The 22,564-nt window shown below is 60.9% G+C and overlaps 2 protein-coding genes across 5 annotated transcripts in view; one reads left to right on the top strand and one right to left on the bottom strand.

Moving 5' to 3' along the window:
• The window catches only part of PTPN1 (protein tyrosine phosphatase non-receptor type 1), a 59,478-nt gene extending 53,244 nt beyond the window's left edge, over positions 1-6,234 (top strand). The window contains exons 8-9 of the mRNA XM_045832914.1: positions 360-583; positions 2,823-6,234. Of these exons, the coding sequence (XP_045688870.1) occupies positions 360-583; positions 2,823-3,009 (411 nt within the window). The 3' untranslated portion in view covers positions 3,010-6,234. The remainder of the gene's footprint in view (positions 1-359; positions 584-2,822) is intronic.
• A 1,012-nt stretch (positions 6,235-7,246) lies between these two features.
• RIPOR3 (RIPOR family member 3) overlaps positions 7,247-22,564 on the bottom strand; it is a 60,701-nt gene continuing 45,383 nt past the window's right edge. For 3 of the 4 annotated variants that reach the window (XM_045833421.1, XM_045833423.1, XM_045833425.1), the window contains 18 exons: positions 22,078-22,101; positions 21,716-21,769; positions 20,845-20,994; positions 20,626-20,689; positions 20,242-20,285; positions 19,969-20,094; positions 19,747-19,892; positions 18,848-18,977; positions 17,229-17,798; positions 14,624-14,754; positions 14,062-14,185; positions 13,335-13,470; positions 12,631-12,792; positions 11,875-12,036; positions 11,221-11,423; positions 10,041-10,124; positions 8,796-8,886; positions 7,247-8,363 (listed from right to left, as the gene is read on the bottom strand). In XM_045833421.1, coding sequence (XP_045689377.1) covers positions 8,260-8,363; positions 8,796-8,886; positions 10,041-10,124; positions 11,221-11,423; positions 11,875-12,036; positions 12,631-12,792; positions 13,335-13,470; positions 14,062-14,185; positions 14,624-14,754; positions 17,229-17,798; positions 18,848-18,977; positions 19,747-19,892; positions 19,969-20,094; positions 20,242-20,285; positions 20,626-20,689; positions 20,845-20,994; positions 21,716-21,769; positions 22,078-22,101 — 2,505 coding nt within the window. In that variant the 3' untranslated portion in view covers positions 7,247-8,259. The remainder of the gene's footprint in view (positions 8,364-8,795; positions 8,887-10,040; positions 10,125-11,220; positions 11,424-11,874; positions 12,037-12,630; positions 12,793-13,334; positions 13,471-14,061; positions 14,186-14,623; positions 14,755-17,228; positions 17,799-18,847; positions 18,978-19,746; positions 19,893-19,968; positions 20,095-20,241; positions 20,286-20,625; positions 20,690-20,844; positions 20,995-21,715; positions 21,770-22,077; positions 22,102-22,564) is intronic. The other variant, XM_045833424.1, reaches the window with a different exon arrangement.

Here is a 22,564-nt window from a genome sequence, read left to right as displayed (position 1 = left end):
TCAGCACTGCGCGCGCTCCCAGCCGGGCGTGCTGGGTCCCGACCTTCGTCTCTGAAGAAGGGACCCGGCTGCCAGGTGTAAAATTCAGGTGCTGTCTCGTGCCAGAGCAAGTAGCTGTCCTGGTGTGCAAACAGTTAGAAAGTTGCGGCAGTTTTCACCAGGTTCTAGTTCTGCCTTTGAAGAGCTCACGTGGAGAGCAGTGAGGGGGAGAACAGAGTTTATTTTTAGGACTCCCTCTTCGAGGGTGTGTCCGGGCCCGAGGAGCAGAGGGAGGGTGCCTGCGCCCTGCAGGGGACCGGGTTTCCTGACGGAGCGCTCAGTGCGGACGCTGATGGGCCCCCTCTCGCTGCTTTCTCCAGGAGCAGTGGAAGGAGCTCTCCCACGAGGACCTGGAGCCCCCGCCCGAGCATGTCCCCCCACCGCCCCGGCCTCCCAAACGCATCCTGGAGCCACACAATGGGAAGTGCAAGGAGTTCTTCCCAAACCACCAGTGGGTAAAGGATGAGTCCGAGGAGGATAAAGAGGATGGCCCCATCAAGGAAGAAACCCGAACCCCCTTAAGTGTCCCCTGCAGCCTGGACAGGTAATGTGAGAGGGTCCCGGCTTGCTGGGGCTGAGGAGAAACGGGCTTCTGTTCAGAAGCAAGTGTTGGTGTTGAAGCTCCGTGGGCGCAGCCTTCTGTTAGTCAGCACACACAGCGCCCTTGTGTCGAGGGGAATGGGGCCCCTGGACCGACCGTCCGGCTCCCCCGCTGGCTGGCCCAGCCCAGGCACTGAGCCGCAGGTTTGCCCTGGGAAGCGCCCAGCTTCAGTGGGTGTCTAGCACCACCTTGTGGTGCTCGCTGGAATCAGGAGTTCAGCCTGCTGGGAGTCTTCCTGCCCAGTGAGGACAGTGCCCTCCCGCAGGCTTCCGGCCTGTCCTGAAACGGGATGTCCAGGCTGGACCGTGTGCCTTCAGCCCCCAAAATGGCCCTTTGGGAACTTAACCTATGGTGTAGTCTTGACCAAGTAGATTGCTAGTTTGCTTCCCTAGAGTGTGACAAAGGTTACCAAGAACGTATTGATGCACATGAAATTCTGAGATTACTAGAATATAGCTCCTGGTCTCTGCTCCAGCCCCTGTTGTTGGGAGGGAGGGAGCAGTTGCAGTGGGAGCCTGTGGCCAGGAATGTGGTGGAGGTACACGCTGAGGTGGTCAGCCTTACAGAAGAGACACTCAGTCTTCCCTGGGTGGTCAGGGAAGGCTGCCTGCAGGAGGTGGCACCGTGTGGAAGCTTGAAGAGTGACTGAGAGTTAGCTCCAGCCTGAGACTGTGGAGGCATGCCTGTGGTGCCTGCTTTTGGGGGACAGTTGAAAACGGGCGCACATTTGGACCGAGTGTGTGCGTGCGGCACTTCTCAGACAGGTGTGCGGAGAGACATGTGGAAGAGGTGCTTATTGTAGCACCTTCGGTAATGGTGGAGGATTGGAGATGAGTCAGCCACATGCCCAGGGATTACATAAACCCTTCTCCCCTCGTGTTGGGATGCTCTGTGGCTGTCCAAACAGCGGGGCCTGGCTGCATGGGTGTGGCCGGCCATTGGAGTGGCAGTATGTGAGAACGTGAGTTCCACTGTTTCCCGCACAGGGTCCTCCGGTTAAATTGGTCATCAGCCTCTCACCCAAGCACCTTGCTAAATGCTGATTGCCAGGCCCTGCTCTGATTCATGAACCTGAATCCACAGGGTCCTTCGTGCAGCTGGTCCTTGCTGCCCCTCAGCGACACTGCCCACCCTCCCAGGGCCTCTGGTGACGTTCTCAGGGTGGCCAGTGCACTCCATCGAGGGCTCACGGGGGGCCGAGGCTGAGAGACACTGGCTGCAAATGGCTTACGTCTCATCCACATCGTGTGTTCTGTTTTCTGTATTCGGGGAGACTTATGGCAAGAACAGTGCCTTTCACACCGTGGTGTGTGAAGGCGGCATGTAAGGAAGTGTGTCTGTGGGAAGCTAGAAGCACAGAGCTCTAGGGACAAAGGGAGTTGTACCAGAGCATGAGCGCTGCTGGGCGCCAGTTGGAGCCCATGTGCCCACGGTCCCCAGCGCAGCAGCCAGCCAGCGCCTGGCAGGGCGGGCGCCGAAACCCAAGTGCTCCCAGAGGCCGCCTCCTGTCTCGGGGCCGGTGCTGCCTCGGTGGCCGTGCCAGGCTGGCCGCACGCGGGCTCGCGCGCCTCTGCTGGCTCTCCTGAGACAGCCCTGGGGCGAGAGCATTGCACATGGCCCCCCCGCCGTCACTGCTGCTCGCCACCGGGAAGGCGGCGTGCTGACCGCATCCAGAGTGCCTGGGGATTGTCCTCGGGCAGGATCGGAGCGGTGCTGGGGGTCCGGGCCGGGGGCGGGGTGGGGCGGGCACGTGTGGTGTCTTCCCGTCAGCATGACGCAGGCCCTGTGGGTCGGCATCTGTGGGGCGCCCTGGGAGGGCGTGGGAGCAGGTGGGGGCCCCCCCCACCCCCCCGTCTCCCTTCCTGATCTGAAAGGGAACGGCGCACAGCAGACTCCGGGGCAAAGTCAGCACCTGTCACTACAGCGGTGGCTGTAGGTCTCCTCAGCCCCATGCCCACCTGCCGTCACTGAGGAGTCCGCAGGTCTCCAGACCCCTGCCCTGGCTGTGAGGGTGGCCTGGACCCCTGGGGGAGGCGGTGACAAGTGGGTGTTGACCAGCATCCGCATCGCTAAACTGTTTACATGTGGCTCATTTCTTCCCGGGAGTCCCCTCATTATAGCGTCTTTGCCACTGTCGTCCTCAGAGCGAGTAACCCATCTCTGCCCTCCCCCCACTCCTCAGCACGAGTCAAGACACTGAAGTCAGAAGGCGGGCCACCGGGGCAGGTCCTACCCAGGGGGAGCCGTCGCCACCTACGGAGGAGCAGGACCAGGCGCTGACTCACTGGAAGCCCTTCCTGGTGAACGTGTGCATGGCCACGGTCCTCACGGCCGGCGCGTACCTCTGCTACCGGGTGTGTTTCCACTGACGGCCGTGCCGGCCGGGCTGCGAGCACGGGGAGCACTGGCCAGCAGCCCGGCCTCGGCGTCCGGGGCTGCGGGGGGTCTGAGCCAGTCTCGGGAGACACGGATCAAGGCGTGGAGTCTGGAACTGTGAAGGGCTAACAAGAGACAACTGAGGATTGATGCACTGGGGTTTTAAGGAGCCCTGTGGTCCCAAGAACACAAGCATCCAATCTCAGGGCCTTAACCTATTCAGGATTACGTAGAGAATATGCCAAATACATCTGTCTCTCTTTCTCTCTCTCTCTCTTTTGTTTTTGTTTTTTTTTTATTTGTTTGTTCGTTTGTTTGTTTTTGAAAAAAGTACAATTACAACACATTGTTGTTTTTAACCTTTATAAAAAGCAGCTTTTTGTTATTTCTGGGAAACAAAAAAAAAGACTAGGCATTTGGGAAACTTCCCTACACCCTTAGGTGGTGTGATCCGATACACAGTTTCTGTCTGATTTCCCAGGGCAGGACTCCCCCGCGCTGAGGGACGCGGAGTCCTCTGGAGAGGACGGCGTGAGGGTTTGGGGCGCTGTCTTGCTCAGTCACTTCCTCTGCTGCGCGCGTACTGAGCTTGGGAGGTTCCTGCCGGCTTTCCCGGCTTTCGAAGGAGAAACAGCAAAAGGCCATCTCTGGAGAACAACACCTGCTGTGCTTTCGCTCAGGGTGTCCCCGCTGGTTTCCCATCACGCACTTCTCCATCGGTCCCTTCTTACTGCCCCCTTCTTGCCATGTCCCGCCCTCAGCAGCCATCCTCCAAAGCGGGGTTCCTCGAGCCCCCTGCCTCCGGGACAGAGGTCCCCCTTCTCACCCCGCCACTGCGGTCCAGAAGGAGCCGGTTCCTGTGTGGTTTGGAGTGGAAATGCGCACCCAAGAGGTGGGTCGCTGTTCAAGTAAGGGGAAGGGACCCAGACGGCTTCAAAACCGTGTTCGTGGGAGTCACCCCCCGAGACTTCCTCATTTCAAAATTTTACCTCTTTTCAAGCAGCCACCTCTGAGTGCATCGGGTGGTTGAACAACACACAGTTTTTCCCTTAGGGATGATTTTTAGAAGGGGCAGGGGCTGTTATGAAAAAGAAATCGAAGGCCCTTCCACCGGAGTGTCCGGGGAGGGGGTCTGGGGGAGGCCGGGTCAGCGCCAGGCCCGCAGCTCTGCCGGCCGGGTCCGGGCTCGACGGGAAGTGTCCGCTTTCATCCCACTGTCTGTCCAGCAACAACTCACAGCCCGGCCCCCTCCGCCCCACTGCCAGCCTCCGCTCACGGAGCCCGCCCCGGCGAGCAGGCGGGCCGGGGGCGGGGAGGGCCTCTGCCCCGCACTAAAGCTGCGCTCCCGGCTGTCGGTCTTCCTCCTTTTTCTTTTACGTCTCCCCCCCTCCTCTGAGCACCAAATCCACAACCCAGTTTTTGAGGAGAGCAAAAGAGAGGGCCATGCTGGCGGCACACAGGAAGGGCGGCCCGTGCGCGCCCCAGGCGGGCGGCACGCGGCACCTCCCGGTGGACTCCGCGGGGGCGGTATGCCAGGAGCCTCTCCACTCCGTATTTATTTATTTTTTATTTTCCCCCCAGAGGTGTCTTTAGTGCATTTTCTTAAACCAATAATGTATTAGAGTTTTTTGATGTCAGCCTTGCATCAAAGGCTTTCTCAAAAAATACAATAATAAACCCTCAGGTAGTGCTGGGAGCGTGGGACCTTGCAGTGCGCCTGCCGCGTCGGGCCAGTGCTAGGACGGTGGGCGGCCGTGAGCAGTGGCTGTTCGGTGACACTGCGGGCGACGTGAGAGGAGGCTTGGCCTGTGTTTGCGGAGCAGTGGGATAATGTATAGCGAACACTTGGATATTCACCATACAGGACGGGGGAGGACTCGGCCCGGTTACCCCCCCCCGCCCCCCCGCCAGCTTTACCTGCTAGACCCTTGCCCTCCGCCCCACTTTCCCCGCGTGTACCAGAATGCATGTTCAGTCTTCTCGTGCCCTGGCCGGGTGCCGCGTGCTCGGCGTGCTGGGATCCCTGCTTCCTGAGGTGCCCTCGTGTGTAAGTCCAGTCCGCCCTTGCGTGACCAGACTGCTGCGTGGCTGTGGCTCCTAGGGCCAGCGCCGAACTGCTTGCTGTTCAGCACCGGAGGGATGTTTTCCAGTAACAGATATTCGCCTGATTCCTGGCACGACACTCTGGCGACCTCCTGGTGACGCCCGGCCTGTGCTGGTCCAGCTGGGTCCCCCTGTAACTCGGACATTCCAAAGGGACGGGCAGCCGGAGTCACACCTCACGCTCTGGACATCTAGACAAGCAGGGTCTCCTGCTCACGCACCTTCGGGGTCAGCCTCCTCCATCCCAAGTTCACACTCTCCTCGAGACGACCGTAATGTGGAACTAAGGCAACTGTTGGAAACCACACTTCTTGAAGCATCCTGGATGTGACGGTCCCCTGGAGCCGGCTAGCTGCCGTCACAGCTGGGAGGGCCGTGCTGACCGAGGCGGGCCTGCCCCTGCCCTGGAGCCCTGGGGACCCATGGTGCTCACGACTCTTCCTGCGTGGGGGACTTACGACCTCCACGTTAAGTGGCTTTTTAACGAGAAAAAAGGCAGCTGTCACTCACGAGCTGCCCTTCTGCCAGCATTTTCACATTTTGCCTTTCACGTGTGAGGAGCCCGCGTAGCGCGATTCCGGGGAGGGAACACCCGAGGCAGAGCCCCGCGGAGCCCCGTGAGGTGTGGGTGCGGCCGAGGTGCCAGGCTGTGAGCGTTTTGAGTTGGGCTCGTCTGTCTGTTTCCGAAGTCCTGTACATGTATGTAGTAGTTCGGGTGTGTACATATAGTAGCGTTTCAAAGTGGATGTACTGGTTCGCCCTCCTCCCCTTGGGAAGCAGATGGCCCTCCATCTTGTTACACGTATGTTAGAGAAGTAGCAAGCTGCTCTGCTATATGCCTTAAGCCAATATTTACTCAGCGGGTCATTATTTTTTACAATGGCCATGGAATAAAACATTTTTACAAAAATAAAAACAAACAAAAAAAGCGAGGTGTTTCGGAATGATGCCTTTTCCGGTGTGTGTATCCGTGGCTGCATGACGGGGTGGGGCGGGGGGCGCGTCTCAGGGTCTTCTGTGACCTCGCAGAACTGTCAGACTGCACAGTTGTCCAACTTGCCATATAAATGATGGGTTTGCATTTTAGTTGCAACAATAAAATTTTTTTTTCTAAAGAACATGGATCGGGGTGCTTCTCATTTCTTTGCTTGACGGGCCTAAACCAGGATGCGCAATGCACGCTTCTGTCCACCCGACGAGCGGTGGCGGCTGCCGAGGGAGGCGGTGCACTGCCAGGTCTAAGAGCCACCGGGGCCTCCTGGAGCCGTGGGGCCTGCGGGCTGGGGGTGCCCCCGCCGACCGGGGGCTCCCCGAACATGTTGGGCTGCAGCCCACTGCCTCAACCACAGAACCCACCTTCGGGACGAACGGGCCCTGGGGGTCACTTCGCAGGCTCACAGGCGCTCGAAGAGCTGTTCAGGCCTCAAGGACGCGCGCCTTGGCCCCCTGCCCGCGAGACACGGCGGTTGTCCCCGCATCTCAGTGCCCCCGGGCCGTCCCACTCGCTGTCGGATTCACGTGGAAATAACAAAGTACGAAATGCATGTAGTCTGTCTTTCTTGCACAAAACTATGGGTGAGTCTCCCCTAAGGTGATTTGTTGGCTTCTGGTTTTGAAATAGTTTCAGGCTTGTGAAATGTTGCAAAGAAAGTGCAAAGAGTTCCCTTGTGTCCTTCAAGGTTTTCCAGCTGCCGCTGAGCAAACCGTGCTCTGGCCCCTGGCAGGCTCCACGGGGCTGGGGACAAACATGGCCGCGCTCCCGTGACCACACAGCACGCCGGCGGCAGTCGTCACGCCCACTGTCGTGTCCGTCTTGGTTCCACGCACAAAAAAACCAGCGTCTGAGCTTTTATGAAGCGGCACCTGCCTGGGCGGGGAACAGTGACTACTACGTGTGTGACTGGAACAGACGTCGGGTGGGGCCGAGGCCTCCACGGTGCCTGACAGCAGAGGGCGTATGGAGCTGCCCGGGGTGCAGCGCCCCCTCGCGCCTGCTTCTGGGGGACAACCGCCCTGTGGGGCCGCACTCAGGGGTAGTAGGGACAGCTCTTCCCCCCAGCAGGGTATTTGGGGAAACAGCCACTATTGACTTGTTTCAGGGGGAGTGAAACACCAATAAAAATTGTGGGTGGTTTTTCTTTTTTAATTGGAATTTCAGAGAGTTGAACATATAAACAAGGCAAATAAATACTAAGTCAAGTGGAAAAGCACAAGATATGTACAGGACGTGTAAATGGGAATGTTTAAGTTACAGAGTCCTCCCAGACCGTCGCCGACAGGCAGGGTCAAACCCCAGCCTGCGCCGGCCTTGTGAACACAAACTGCTCGGGACACCCTCGGGTCCTCTAACAGACTTAAATAGGACACTCATTTTCATTCTTTAAAGCAAGGTGCTCGGTGAAATCTTCACACCAGGTTCTGGAGCAATTTACATGACAGGCCCTAAGCTGACTTGCTTCAGAAGTTGAGTTTTGAGTTTCGAGAGGTCGAAGGGAATGAGTGTCCTTCCTGACAGGGCACGAGGCTGCTGCTTCCCTTTCGCTGTCGAACGTGAGGACAGCAAGGTCCGTGCGCGGCAGGCTGCCACCAGGCATTGGCTGTAGCTCTGGTTAAGAGTTGAATCATGGAAGGCCTGGCTGTGTGTGCTCTCCCAGGTCCCCTAGGTGACAGCTGCTGCCATGGGAATGACTCCTTACATCAGTCTCCCCTTAGCAAGCTCACAGGCCTGCCGGCCTCCCCAGCCCCAGTCTTCGTTGAGCCACAAGAGCTGAGCCAGCTGATGTGCAAGGAGACAAGTTCACGTTCACCTTGGAGCCTTTCATTCTGGGCCCCCACCTGCCGGGCCCCGGCTCCTTCGTAGTGCGGCTGGCGCTGCGTCCTGGGGGAGACGGGTTCTCAAAGCCAAAAGCTGACGACAGCTGAGTGGAAGCAGGTCAGCCTTCGACACGCGGCGTCCCCCTTTGTTGCGCTTGGACACCGAAGCCCCACTTGCGCCCTGGGGCCTTGTAACCGACTCTGGGCAGCTTACCCTGCAGGGGCGCACACCGGGTGCCCCTGCCCCGTCCACAGCCCAGTCCCCGTGTGGGGACGGCAGCAGCAGAAACGAAGACGCCAGGTTTGAGTTCACCGGCTGAGGCTCTTTAAAATACCGTGATTTCCACATCTGCCTCCTGGCCAAAGGCCGCTTCTCTCTGTTCCGAGTAAAGTCTGTCCATCTTCTCAAAGGCGAAGCGTCCTTTCTCACCTGCAATGGGAAGGGGGTTTGTCACAGGATTGTCCCCGGCCTCGGTGTGTCCTGCTCTGCTAGGCCAAGGTGGCCTCAGCAGTTACTGACACCTGGGTGTCAGGTGCTGCTGAATGGGGGGCGGGGGGGGGGGGCAGGGGCGTCTGGGGGACTCCTAACCGGCCGACTAGTGCCTCGCCCCTGCATCTAAGACGGAGTCACGTCCCTTGCATCCGCTTCCATTCTCGAGAAACATGAAGGAAATGAAGTGTTTTTGCCACCTGAACCATGAAGAAAACCTGCCTCGGCCGAATGCAGTTAAACGGATTGCTCACTGCCCATCCCGTGTGCTAATTCGTGTCTTTTGAGAGCTGGCCGTGGCGGCTCTAACCCAACCTCGCTAAGGACCCGGGCCCCCCACCGCACTGCACAAGACGTCCGGCGCGACCTCACCGAATGACAGCGTGGCTTCCCGGGCGGCCGCTCGCACGGCCTCCAGGTCGGACTGGCACAGGCCGGCGATCTGGTCGATGCTCTCGACACCCTGCTTGTGGAGAGAGGAGGATCCATTAGGGGCACTTTGAGTGGCAGGTGGAATCCACGTGGGTAAGCCCTGCAGGACCAGCCCAGCGTCGTCTCTAGGGCCCGAGCCCCTTTGCTGAAGGCTGCTGGGTTGCTTATGTTGCCTCGGGTTCATCAGAAGCCCCATTGCAAATGTCTCATGTTTGCAGTCTGGACGCCCGCCAGCAAGCAGGCCCTAGCAATGATGTACAGACCAGCGAAAGGCCCACCTTGAACTGAAAAATGACCTGCTTCCTCCTCCCTGCTTTCCCAACCCAACCCCACTCCAGGTCAGACTAGGGGAGGAGCAGCTGGGCCCCAGTTCAGGCACCCCTGACCCCCAGGCGCCTCTGCAGGGCCCAGGACCAGGGTGCCCTTCAGCGCCCTCTGCTGGACACCCTGGTCCTCTTACTGGTTATTTGATGGTAACCGATGGGCCTAGAATTTCCTGTTGGATCATTCCAGAATGAACGGGGTGAGTTTAATCCATGCGCGACTATTGTCATCTAGTATATTGGCAATCCTTTTTCAAAATGAGAGTTCTAGGTGCAATGAGGTTAAAGCTTTGTGCACAAAAAATGCCCAGAATGGCACTGTGTATAATGAAAAGGATGAACCTCCGTTTTCTACAGGAAGAGAGTAGGGGAGCAGGTTAAGTTAGGGCACACCTGTGGTGGACCCTTCATAAAGAGTTCCAAAGTACTGGCCGTCTAGCACAGGAAGTTCTTACTGGTTCACTGGTGTGAAACTGCATTAAGTTTTGTTGATACCAAACTGTCGATTTTCAGTGCTCGCTCTCACCCACGGACAAGAAATACACCAGGATGTCAGTCGTTTCCTCTGAGTGTCGGGATGATGCATAATTCACATTTCTGTGTTTTTACCACTCTTTTTTTCCCCCTACAATGAGCTTTTAGCTTTTTAAAAAATTCTGGATATTAAAGTACATAATCCGAGGGTTCTGAACTGAGTCCCTGGAGCCCCCCGTCCTCCGCTGGCGGGGCTGGCGGCTGCTCTCCACGACCAGCTCTTCGAGCTCCTGCTTTGGTCTTGGTGGAAGCGGTTTGGAAATGAACTGCCTTGAGCGTTAACCACAAGCAGGCTCCTCCGTCGCCGGCGGGGACAGGCCGGACTCACCCTGAGATGCTTCAGCGCCACGCACGCAGCCTGCTGGAGCCTGGCGTCGTCCTCGGTCAGGGCGTTGGTGTAGAAGAGCAGAGCCTGGGGAACGAGGCTGCTGTGAACGAAGGGGAGGGGGTGCCGAGAGCAGAGTCCCCAGCGCAGCGCTCACGGCTGATCCTGCAGCTGCTGGCAGTAAGCCGGGCCCTCCCCACCTGTTCCTAAACAAGATCAGGCCACGACCCGGTCACCTCCGGGCCAGGGGCACAGTCCCGAGATCTATCCTACGGTACTGAACTTGTCTCTGGAAGCGCTGCTTTTGGGGCTGCTCGTACTCGAATGAAAAGCTCTCTTTGTGTAGTACTGTTGACGAGCTGCATTCTGAAACTGCTCTCTAGAGAAAATGCTAAATCTCATGCCCAGTCCAATGTCCAGCCAGGACAACAAGTGCCGAACACAGACGGAGCCGCCCTCCTCTGCTGCCCCTCGGGCCAGAAGGAAAAGCATCTTTCTTCCCTTCGTCACCCTCTTCCAATCACAGCTCCGCCCCGCCCCCCTCTCCCCCATCACCGGGCCAAGTCCCTTCCCTGGAAAATAAAGCCGGCACTTGCTTCACGAAGCCGTGAGCACGTGGGGATGTGTCTGGCCCTCGGGGAGCCCAAGAGACTATTAGTAAGGCCCTAGCATTGCTTCTCCTCCCACCTCAGGGGCTGGGGCCTTGAATCTAGAATAGTCATAGGTCCGGGAACCTACAAGGCGGAGGAGTCCAAATTTCTTGGTTTTCAAATGGACTGAACACAGCGAGCCAACCAGCCACAGGCATTCGCTGCAAGTGAGTGAGGATGGAACTCTAAGAAAGAAACATCTGCACAGAAGTGACATCTCAGAGGCCCGATAGATAGCGTCGCATTGGGATCCCCGAGGTGAGTGTGGTGGCGTGCGGTTCTGTGGGCTCCTCAGCTGGTGGCCCGGAGCCGCACCCAGCTCTCCCCCCCCCCCCAGGCCGGGTCTGCCAACAGCGACAGCATGAGGAGAGCTGTGTTTGTGTTCGGAGCACCCCCAAATCCAAACACCTCACAGCGAGTGCAACCCCAGTCACTCCCACCTTCGTCTCTCTCCCAGAGAGAAAGCCTCCCTCCCTCCCTCCGCTTCCCCACACCTGCGGCCAGGAGGTGGCCTCCCCCGCCTCATACCATACCTTCTCCCGAAAGCTCTTGTTCTTGGCCGCGCTGGCCAGGGCAGCGCTGGCCGCCCTGCACGCCCGCGGAGTCCCATCCAGCTGGAGCAGCGCCCAGGCCCTCAGTGTCTGGGGCAGGGGCTGCAGCTGGCCCAGCCGCTTCCCCTGCAGCTTCCTGACCGTCTTGGCCTGCCCCGTGCACTGCAGCTCCTCTGCCAGCGTCACTGGAAGAGACGCAGGAAGTGGGCCCAGGGTCCCTGCGGCGGTTAGTTTGGCCACTGCCATTAGCCATGGAGAGGCCGATCCCAGAGCAAGCGCATTGGTTGCCAAGGCCAGTCTGGACTGGCTTCAGAAGGGCCTTCTGGACTCTCTAGGAAGGCTTTCCAGCGAGGGATCAAGTTCGCCCTGGAGATTAGTACAACCCCAGCCCACACTCCGAGGACGCTGGCCGGCAGAGTGCCCCCTCGTCTGCAACTCCAACCTCGCTCTGTGCTGGCAGCCTTCCTCCCCCAGAGCTAACCTCATCACACACACGGGCCGGAGGAGCAGTCTGATTAAGTCGGGGTTCTCAGAAGAACAGCTGGAGGGGAAGGATGCTGTGGTCCCTGAGTAACTGGCTTCCAAGAGCCGGGACAGCGCGCTCCGTGGACGTGGCTCTGAGGCCACCGGCCGTACCTTCCTTGGTGAGCTGGGCGAAGTGCTTCTCCAGGTCCGAGACGCTCTGCCTCTGCAGGTAGCTGTGGAACTGGAACCAGGTGACAGTCTGTTCCTCGGGGAGGCCGGCTCCCGGGAGCAGCCCGCCGCAGCTGAGCACCTGCTCCAGGAGCCTGCGGCACACTGGCGAGAAGACGCAGAGGAGGCCCGTGAGGGAACAGAGACGTGCCCGGGGGCGCTCCTTAGCCCCTTAGCCGGCGTGGCCAGTCTAAAGGCTCTCTAAGGGCACATGGGTGGGTGTCTCTCCACACCTCCTGTCCCCGAGAGAAGGGGCGTGCTCCTGGCTCGGGCGGTCTTGGGGGAGCGAGCGCCCGCATGGCCAGAGTTGGGGCCGGGGGATATGCGGGCGGCTGAGCAGCCCGGGAGGTGCGTAGAGCTGCTTACGTTGCAGAGCCACCACCCGGAGCAAGACTGTTGCCCTCCGGCTGTTAGCAGGAAATGCCCTGCACTCTGAGGGGCTGTCGGGACACCTTTATGGCGCAGACATGGGGTTCCTTCTTAACCCCTTTCGGGTTCTGGTGGGAGCCACGGAGTCTGTCCCCAGAGACAAGCACCCCCACTAATGTTTGGGGTTTCACAGACTCCTCCGCCATCCCCCCGGTAAAAGGAGGTGGCCTGCAGCCTTGCTGAGAATGCAGACACTCAGAGGGGACGCTGGGCTGAGACGAGGGCGCGGGGACGCAGGGCAGGGTCCCCCATGCAGGGGGAGGGAGTTACCTATTTCCAGCTGTCCCGGGTACTTCCCCCTGACGCGGTGCAGGAACGTCTTCTTGAGCTGGCTCAGGAGCGACGCGGCGGGGCAGGCCAGGACGCCGCCGGGCGCGGTGCAGGCCCTCCACAGCTTCAGGCAGCCCTTCCTGCGCGCGGCCTGCGGGACGACTGAGAGCGGAGGCCCGGACACCTCGCTGCGGCGGGCGGAGCGGGCACCGGGGGCCGCAGATCCCCCCACCGGGGCCTGAGGCCGGGGCACCGAGGGGCGCACACGCAGCCTCCTCTTCCCGCTCTCCAGTGTGACACAGAGGACTGGCTTCAGCTCTAAGCACCTTCCCCGGGTGGGGCGGCTGCTGTCACCGGTCTCTCCTTACAGGCAAGGGGAGGCCCCGGGGGGGGGGCAGAGGCAGAACTGGGGTCACAGCTACTGTTTGTCTGAGCTCGTGCTGGGGGCCCGGAGTGTGTCTTGAGGCCCACGAAGCAGAGGTTCAGGGGGTGACTCACTGGCTTGGGGCCCCACAGCTGACCGCAGAGCGTGTGCGGCTCGCCCTGTGCGGCCTTCCCTCCCCGCCCCCATAGCACGTCCCTGAGCCCCGTCCGTCCGGCTGAAGACGCCCCTGGGCTCCAGGTAACTCTGGACGTCAGGGAGACACAGCCTGTCCCTTCGTGCCGCTCACGTGAGCCGCCCCTGGGGGCGGGCGGTGACTCACCCTCCTCGACGGACGTCGCCTTGCTGGCCTTCTCGAAGTCGAGCACGGAGAGAGTCTCCAGAACCTGCTTCTGCTGCGCAGCTTCCTCCAGGAGGCACTCCTGGACCATCCCCGGCAGACCGGGAGAGGCCAGTTTCTGGGGAACGGCCCACGGTGCGCCGGGTCAGCGCGGACAGGCCCGCTGATGAGGCCCGTCGTCTTGGCCGGGGCCCCACCTGCCCCGAGCCCACCCTTTCTGTCCCAGGGGCTGCTCCCAGCCTGCCATCTGGGGGTCTCCGCCAAAAGGGCCGGGACCATAGGCTACAGGCCGGAGCTGCCAGGGGCTGCCTCTGCCGCCAGAAGGGACCAGCCTGCCTGAGAGTGAAGCCAACACGCACCAGCAAGCAGAGCGGAGGCGGGGAGAGGCCCGGCCGTGGTGACATGTGAAACCACAGATCCAGCTGGGCCTGAAGCCCACCTCTGGGCTGGTCGGTGCTGAGCGCCAGCACGCTCTCCCTTTAGGCTGAGCCAGTTTGGACTGGAGCTCTGGCTTCGACAGCTGAAGGAGTCCCAGCCACTGCCTTTGATTCGGGACTGGGGACGCATAAGAGCCCCACGACTCTTGGCCTGGACCTCTCACGGGCGAACCTCCTCAATCCCACCAGCCCTCTGCAGAGAGAACTCCCACCCCGCCCGGGCCCCTCAGCCAGCCGCCCCCTCACCCCGTCTCCCCAGGTCCCTCAGCCACCTGCAGCAGGGCCTTGCAGACTTGGAGGTGGACCATGAGCAGCGTGTCCAGCTCGGGGGTGCCGGCTGTGAGCTCCCTGGACGACTCTTTGAGTGATGGCGGTGGGGGCAGGGTCCTGTCCTTTCTGAGTTGAAGGGAGAACTAGGTGACCATTCTGGTTAGAGCAGAGGGCCCCCTCCTCCCTGGAGCACTCTCTCTGATCAGGGGGGCCAAGGTGATGTCCTAGTCGAGGTGGACAGCTACGCAGAGGGGTCGGGAGCACGGTCACTGCTGTGTCTAGGTCAGAGGCCCTGCTGTCTCTTCCATCCTTATTTTTTAAGATTTTTTTTAAAGCCTATCTCTCGGAGTAGAAAGCCCAGGGCCAGGCTGGGCTCTCCTCGCTCACTCTGGGCCCCGGGGACCTGCTCCGCGCCACGCAGAGTTGGGGTGGGAGGGGGAGGGGGAGGCACAACAAACAAGGAAAGGAACCGCCAATCGGGCAGTGGGGGACACGGGCCAGGAGGCGGCCGGGGAGCACGGAGCTCAGGCTGGTCACCTGCTCAGTGCTGGCGGGTGCACTCACCGGGGACCCTGGGGGCCCCCAAAGAGGGACAGCTCACGGGGGGCGAAGTCAGCGTTGAGGAAGGCGAAGCTCTCCAGGATGCACTCCATCAGGCTCTCGGCCGAGCTGTGCTCCCGCCGGCCTCCGCGGGGCTGTGGGCGGAGCGAGGCCTGAAGGCAGCCGGACCCGCCCACCCTGTCTCGCACCCCCACCCGGACAGCGTCCCGCACATGGGTGATGGGCACGGGGCGAGGCACTCCTCAAGGACCGCCCGCTCCCCGAGAGGCGAGTGACAGGGCGTGGTGTGCATGCTCCAGGGAGACAGATCCGGAGAGACGCGGCTCGTCGCAGACACCCCGGAGGGCAGGGCACGTGGCGGGAGCGAGTGAGGGGTTGTGGGGCCCTCCCCCAGGAGGTCCGACGCCACTGCAGCCGACCCCTGCCACTCGGGAACGGGGGACCAGTGTCGCCAGTGTGTTCCGTTTCCAAGAACAACTGGAAACCTAGGCTTTTGTGGGAAGCCGCCCCGTTTTTAAATACTACTAATTTCAAGTTATTTTAAAAACGTGGTGTGAGTCAAGCCAGACACCTCTTCAGGGGGTTCAGAGGTGCCGCGTTAGCCTGCGGACGCCGGGTGTGTGCTCTCCGGGGGGGTAGACGCGGAAGGAGCGGAGACGGGAGGCCGCCCCGGACTGGGAGGGGACAGAGCGCCGGAGCCGCTGCGCCACCTCCGCTCAGGTCCTCCGACATCCAGAAAGCCACCGCTGGAGATGTCGGTCTGGTCCCCTCGTGGCGGGCTCCAGGGCCGGTTCCCGGCTCCGGGCCCGCCAGCCCGGCCTCGTCCCACACGGGGCAGAGCCTCAGCGGCTGCCGCCCTGTGAGCACAGCTGGGCTCCAAGAAGTGGAGTCCGAGGACAAAACCGTGGGCAGCGAGAGAATAACATGGCTGGCCCCAGAGATGTCCTTTCCTAACAGCGGGGGGTGGGGGGAGGGAATGCACGTCTCTATCCGTGCGTGCACACCCGGGTGACGCTCGTCACCCGCACCAGGCTGCAAAGCCGCTGTGAGTGACCACCGGGTTTCGGAGTCCGGAGTTCGGAGACCACCACGGACGGCTCCTCGGGGAAATGCAGAAGCCGCGGGCCTCCGGTCCCAGCATTCCCACCAACGGCCAGCGGGCGCCCGGGTTTTATGTGTGTGTCTGTTTCCAGACACCTTCCTTCCCACGTGTGGTCTATTGCCTCCCAATGAACTCCAGCCAGCAGCCCGCAGCCCACGCCCAACCCCCGTATTCTCTCCAGGAGGCGCATCACCGCCGCCTCGCTCTTCCCACACTAGCCAGCGCTTCAGCCCGTGCTGGGGCCGTTTACAACAGCACGCTCGTTTTAAACATGCACACGCACACGCACACATGCACACACATGTGAAAACCTAGCAGTAAGTAGACAACGAAATACAGTGATGCGGTACGAGAGCTGAAACCAGATGCCGAGTGTCACCGTGTCCCAGGAGCACGCCGGGTGACCCACGTTTTTGGTCACTCCGCACCTGACGGCGTCACGCGAGTGCGGATTTGGGGGGCAGAGGTACATTTTAGCGAGTCAGTGGATTCCCCAGGAAAAAGAAAGAACCTATGAATGATGAGTATATATTTAAATACACGCATTTGTGCGCACATACCTGCGGGCACAAATTCTCTTTAAAAAGTCAAGCTAAAAACCATAGCCTGTAATCATTTTTATTCTTCTAACTTGGTTTGCCAAGAAAAGAGCAGTTCCTCCTCGAAGATGGTTAAAATTATTGCCTGATTGCGGTATTATTTTAAGACCTGTGTGTAAAGTGGGTATAATTTTTCAAATTACAGGTGATGGGCCGTGTGCACGCTGACAAATTGTTCTACATAAAAACGCTGTTAAGAAATAGAAAAGTAACTCCTTATATTATTTTTTTCTAGAAATCTTCAGGCAGATCCTTTTCAAAGACCACAGTGGTGATAAATAGTGAAACTTTTTTAAAGTTCCTGGACAGAGAATGAAAACCCACCTTTTTTCACCTGTGCTGATCGTAACCTTGGGGGCAGGGAAGGGATAAAACGAAATGAGTTTTTGCAGGGAGCTGTTACTTCAGTGCCAGCGTATATCCTACACAAAACACATGGCTTTATACATTAATTGGTATATAAGTGGTGCTGGTGCGATACACTTTATTTTATGTGCATTTAAATTTATGCAAATCAAAAAAGTAACCTGCCCCCAGCCAGCACCTCTGAGAGCCACCTGAGAAGGGCCCCTGGCATCCCTGTCTGGAAGTTTCAGCGTGGGGCGCCTTCCAAGGTGCCAGCTGTGACCGTGAGAACACCCCAAGTGTGGGATTTTAATGCCAGGCAGCAGCCTCACCGGCTCAGGCGGGATGTGGGGCGGGGCTGAGCTCTGGCCAGATGGGGAGCCAGTTATCCACTCCGAGCCCCGATGAGGGCTGTGAGCCTCCTTGCAGCCCCATGAGGGCTCCCCTTATCCTCACTGCCAAGAGAGGAGACACTGCCCACCCAGGCCGGTGGGCCTGGGCTGGCCGCCCCCAGGGCCCAGTCCCAGTCAGCACACCCTCGGCAGACAGAGCATGCGCATACCTTCAGCCGGTCCCTGAAGCTGAGGACCTGGTACTCCAGCTCCCGGAGCCGGGGCTGGGAGGGGCCCGTGCACCTCAGTAAGTCCAGCACCTCCTGCAGGGGCCTCTCGAGGCTCACCCCCGGCCCTTCCGCTCTGTCCCCCGTTTCTCCTTCATCGTGGTCTTTCTGGCTGCGCAGCATCGCGTGGCTGTGGAGCGGGGAGCCCCGTGGCAGGTTAGGGCCCTCGACTCCCAGATTCCGCCAGCCGGGCCGCTCCACGAACGAGCCTCCTGCCAGGTGGGCCATGTCTGGCAGGAGGCCCAGGGGTGGGGGGTCCTCCTGGGCCTCTTCAATGGAGGCACTGGGGCCAATGGCCAAGGGCAGGAACCCCACATCCGAGGTGGATGCTGATGTGCTGGTCTCAGTGTCTCGGGGGTCCTCGGAGCTGAAGGAGTCCATCTCAGGCAGCTCCTGACTCCGGCTGCACAGGCTAGGGCCCCGAAGGTCACTGTCGGACAGGTAGCTGAGGATGGAGGTGGCCCTTGGACTGCCCAGCAGCAAGGCCTGCTGCGCTGGCTGCTGCAGGACGGACTGGGGGAGGGGGGAACACAGGACCAGCCTCACTGGCCGCCCCAGGGACCACAGCGAGGCTCCGCCCACCACAGACGCCCCCTCTGCATACTCCCATTCTCCGGATGCCCGAGGCCCACCCGGCTGACTCGGAGGTGCCCATAGCGCCCTGTACGCTCTCTGCTCTGACTCATTAGCCCGGCGGCCTCCTTGCCACTTCTCAGACCCTCCAGGTTCACTCCCACCTTCCCACCTCAGGGCCTTGGCGCTGGCTGTGCTCTCTCCCCGGGAATGTTCCCTTTTATTTCCTCCCCGAGGGTGCAGTCCCCACCCGGGCGGAGGAGAGCCTGGCGCATAGTTTTGAGTGAGTGACGTGAATGGAGGAAGGACCTGCCCTTCCCAACACGACACATGCCCACTGCACACAAACAGCAGCAGCTCATCACTGCATTGAGCATCTGGTGCTTAACACCCTCTTTTGGGGGCCTCTGTGCTTCCCCGTCTACCCGTCACACCTCTAGTCCCCCCACGCCTTTCACCTATCGCTAGGGTAAAGGGCTGCTTTAGATGAAAAGATGGAGGAAGCGATGCATTTGCTCCCAGGTGGCACCGAGTGTCTCTGGAAGGACAGGGAAGAGGTTGACGACAGCACTAGGGAAGGGACCAGGCCCCCAGAGGCCACAGGAAAAAAGTGTTTTACTGTGTACTATGTCAAAGTACTACCTCCTAGAAACATATTCCGTTCAAGTTGAAAAGAAAAAAAACTAGAGGCCAAGTCCATGACTGGGGCGGAGCGGGGATAGAACCACCCAGCAGACCTTACTCTAGGCATCCAGGAGAACCAGCCAAGCCTAGCAGCACCCCCAGAGTAGAGGAGCCAGCATCGAGGAAGAAAAAGTACAGAAAAACACCCAGGATAACCCCAAACAAAGGAGGCAGAAGCCAAAGCTTGCTTCATGGAGAGGAGCCAGGCTGCCCAGCCGCACCCCACACACTGGCCCCCGGGGAGCTGCCCCCCACCAGCGCCAGCATGAGTCCACAGCACCTGCGCCCCCGCGAGGCCCGCTCACCAGGTAGTACCGCTCCCGGAAGCTGGGGGTGCTCGGGGGTGTCCAGTTGTACAAGGAGCCCTTCCTGCTGCCCACAGAGAACTTGACCGTGGGGCTGGGGGACACCAAGAAGCTCTCAGTATCAAGCGGACTGGAGGCGAGAACAGAGGGCCAGGGTGTCACTGAGGCCTGGGGAGGCCTTCAGACGCATCCAGGACCCGGGGGCACTGGAGAGGAGGTGGAGGCCTGGGAGGGGCGGGGCCTTGCCCGGGGTCGCAGGCGAAGCTCCGACACTCTAGGTCCACATTCTCAGCCTTCTTGGGACCGTCTCTCAGACACCCACCACCCTGAGGGCCCTTAGCCAGAGGGCAAGGGGCAGTGATGGGCCCCCCACACGTGAGAGATGCCCCCTGCAGAGGTCCCTCCAAGAAGCTCAACAGACAGGCGGGAGACACACACAGTGCTGCCTGCCTGGGGTAAACCGAGTCACCACCGGCTCAGATGGCTCGTCTGTAAAGGGCACCATCCTAGAAGGAACCCTGTGTCAGTCCCAGACACAGGTAAGGCTGGGGGACCAGGGCCTCACCGACCCTGCCCTCGGAGCGGGTAGGTCTGGGGGCCGCCCCCACCCCGCCTCACAGAAACCTGCCGGCCCTCAGGTGCACACTGGCCTGGCTAGAGGCGTCTGGAGCCCAGCTCCACCCCCAGGGCCTGCCGCTCAGTGACTGCAGGCCCTGCCTCCTGGGAGGTGAGGGCAGAAATGCCCACGAGTGGGTGCTAGGGCATGGTGTGGACACCAGGGGGAGCCAGCGAGACCCATCATGCTGTCACTCTGGGTGGGCACCCCCCCACCGGGTGGGAATTCGGGGCTGGCCCTGGGGTGGGGCAGCAGGGCGCGGAGGGAGGCCAACCGGACTCACTTCCACAGCACCTCCAGCTGCAGCTTGATGGTGCCCAGCTCTGTGATGTCCACCACGATGACCTGCGGCCGGGTCGTGAAGAAGTCGGTGATGTCGCAGGTCACTGTGCCCACAGCCAGTGAGCTCAGGCCGCGCAGCTCGGTCACCTGGGGGGCGGGGAGTTGCAGGTGTTTTCTAGCCGAGCCTCCGGAGGTCCCGGCCCCACCACTAAGCCCCGCCCACCTTGATCTCAAAGTTCTCATGCAGCGCAGGGATGAAGGCCTTCTCCTCTTCATCCCAGGTCTGGCTGTCGTCGGACTCGATCCGCCCCTTCAGCCTCCAGCGCTGGCGGCCCAGGCGCAGGAGCACCTGCGGGCAAGGCCCAGGAAGGGGTGCGTCAGCTGCCCCAGGTGGATGCCCCCCCTCGCCACCCGCATGGGGGCCCTTCCTGCCAGCTGGGACCTGGAGACCCCCAGAGGCCTGGCGGGGACCCCTGATGCCGGAGGCTGGCCGTACCTCGTACTGGTCTCCTGGACAGAGGCGCGCGTAGCCCACCAAGCCTGGAACACAGAGGTGGGCCGGTCTCTCTCCGTCTTCCTCTGCCCCAGCCCGGCGTGGTTGGGCCCTCACTGGGGAACCCCCACCCCACCCCCCAAGTCTGGGAACCACACTTAGAGATAAGCCATGGTGATGCACAGTGGACAGGCCTGGGCCCTGGCGTCCAGCTCGGAGAGAAGGCGGGGCCTGCCCGAGGTCACATGTCTCAGGGTGGAAACCCAGGGCGGGGCCAGGACCCCCGAGTTCTGGCCCATGCCCCGCCCTCCGCGGAAGTCCCAGGGCCCCCCAGAAGGCCCAACAGTCCACCCGTCGGCCACCGTCCACCCGCTTCAGCCCTGTTACCTTTCATCCTGACGTGGAACTCGCCCAAGTGGGCCTCCAGCGCCCCCTCCAGGAGCCACATGTCCTGCAAAGCCCCACACAGAAGGGCTCAGCGCCGCGCCAGGCTGAGCCTCTGGCCCTGCCAGACGGAGGCACGCGGGCAGAGCTTCCTCGGAGCCCCCAAGGCCGGGTCTGCCGCCACCCCCCCCACTCCCGGAGCCCCCACGGCGGGCGGCTCACCTCCGAGCACTCCTGCAGGCTGCGGCCCAGCTCCTGCAGGCTCTCGCGGGAGGCACGGCTCGGGGGGCACCTGGAGAAGGCGCGCTGCATGTTGGAGGCGCCGTCTCGCAGGCGGCACTGGATGCAGTAGCTCTCGTAGAGTTCGTCCACCTGCGGGGGGCACAGGACGGTGGGAGCTGCCCACGCCAAAAGCAGGGGCCGGGCCCAGACCCACGCGCCATCACTCACCCTCTGGGAGAGGCCGACCCTGTGCTCACGTCCCCACCCAGCCCGTTGGTGGTCGCACCCTGCACTCCCCCCCCACCCCCCGCCGCCCGCCAGGGTTGGCGGCCCATAGGATGTGAGCCCATGGGGGTAGGAACCTCGTCTGCCTCACCCACTTCATGTCCCCAGCAGCTGGCACTCAGTCAGTGCACAGTGAAAGCTAGTGAACTGGACACGCCACTCCTGGGCAGCCCGACCCCTCTCCCTGCCCGATTGGTCAACAGTAAATGGGGCGGGTGGGTTCGGAATGTCCTGCCCGCCCACTGGGCCGCTGGCTGAGTAAAGCAAGATCACAGAAGGATTCGCAGACTCCGGACCTTAAAAGACGTGCTGTGTGACCTCAGGCAATCCTTGTCCCTCTCTGGGCTTCCACTCTCACATCTCTAGGATGGGATGCTTGGTCTCAACCCTCTAAGACTGAGCGTGAGGTCTTTCTGAGCTCAGCCCCTACAGTTCCTGCTCCCTTGACTTCCTCCAGCCACTCAGCACCCGGGGAGCCCTCCCCCCTGCTCAGAGGGGGCCTGCGGGCTCCTGCTACCCAGCGGAGGCCCAGCAAGGACAGAGGCTGCCCCGACCCCACCCTGAGACACGCAGGAACCAGGCTGACCTTGCTGATGTGAAACTCCATCTTCCGGATGTGCCTTTCCACGGAGCGCGTTTGCTTCTCCCAGAAAAAGAGAAGCTGTTTTTTAAACGCAGTCGGACCACCCGCCGGCTCTTGCCACCCTCCTTCGGGCCCGACACAGAGAGCTGGACTCAGAGCCAGGCCGGCCCCGCACCACCCTTGAGGAAGGCTCATCGCTGGCCCTCAGTTTCCCCATGTGTAAACTGGGGGGGGGGACCCAGGTACTTCTCCCACAGGACGGCCAGAGGATGGCGTGGGGGGAACAAAGACGTTATTCTCATCCAGCCAGGCCCGGCCACGGCCCACCTTGCTCACCACGTGCAGAGAAAGGGCGTTTCACTCACCTTGTCCAGGTCGTAATAGAAGGCCTGTGGGGGAGGGAAGGGGGGAGAGGGGAGGTGTCAGGGCTCTGGATGCTCCCCCAAGATCCGTGGGGCTACTTCCCAGGGGCACCTGAGCCCAGAGGACAAAACGCCAGCAGCCACTCCATCCTCTGAGGCCCAGGGTCCAGGCAGAGGAAGAAGAGAGGTCAGACACAGGTGCTTTGGGCAAGGCAGCTCCAGGCCGGCCTCCCTTTCCCCGCTGTGTGTCCCAAGTAAGTTACTCAACCCCTCTGAGCCTCTGTTTCCTCTCGTGAAATGGGAGCACCACAGCACCTCCCCCTAGGGTGCCATGAAGACTAAAAAGATGAAGCAAGCAAGCACTCAGCAAAACGGGGACCACCGCGATTTGGCTGTGCGAGGGGTGACTTCAGCCGTGACCGGAAGTGAGGTGGGTGGGGAGAGGCAGCTGCACCGCCCAAGGGGTCAGGCAAAGCCAAGCTGATCCGTC

This window comes from Phyllostomus hastatus, unplaced genomic scaffold (assembly GCF_019186645.2).
Source record: "Phyllostomus hastatus isolate PE091 unplaced genomic scaffold, TTU_PhHast_1.1 phas_contig_17, whole genome shotgun sequence".
In the NCBI taxonomy this organism is placed as follows: domain Eukaryota; kingdom Metazoa; phylum Chordata; class Mammalia; order Chiroptera; family Phyllostomidae; genus Phyllostomus; species Phyllostomus hastatus.
The sequence above is the reverse complement of the archived record's forward strand: the minus strand, read 5'-3'. Positions and strand labels throughout refer to the sequence as shown.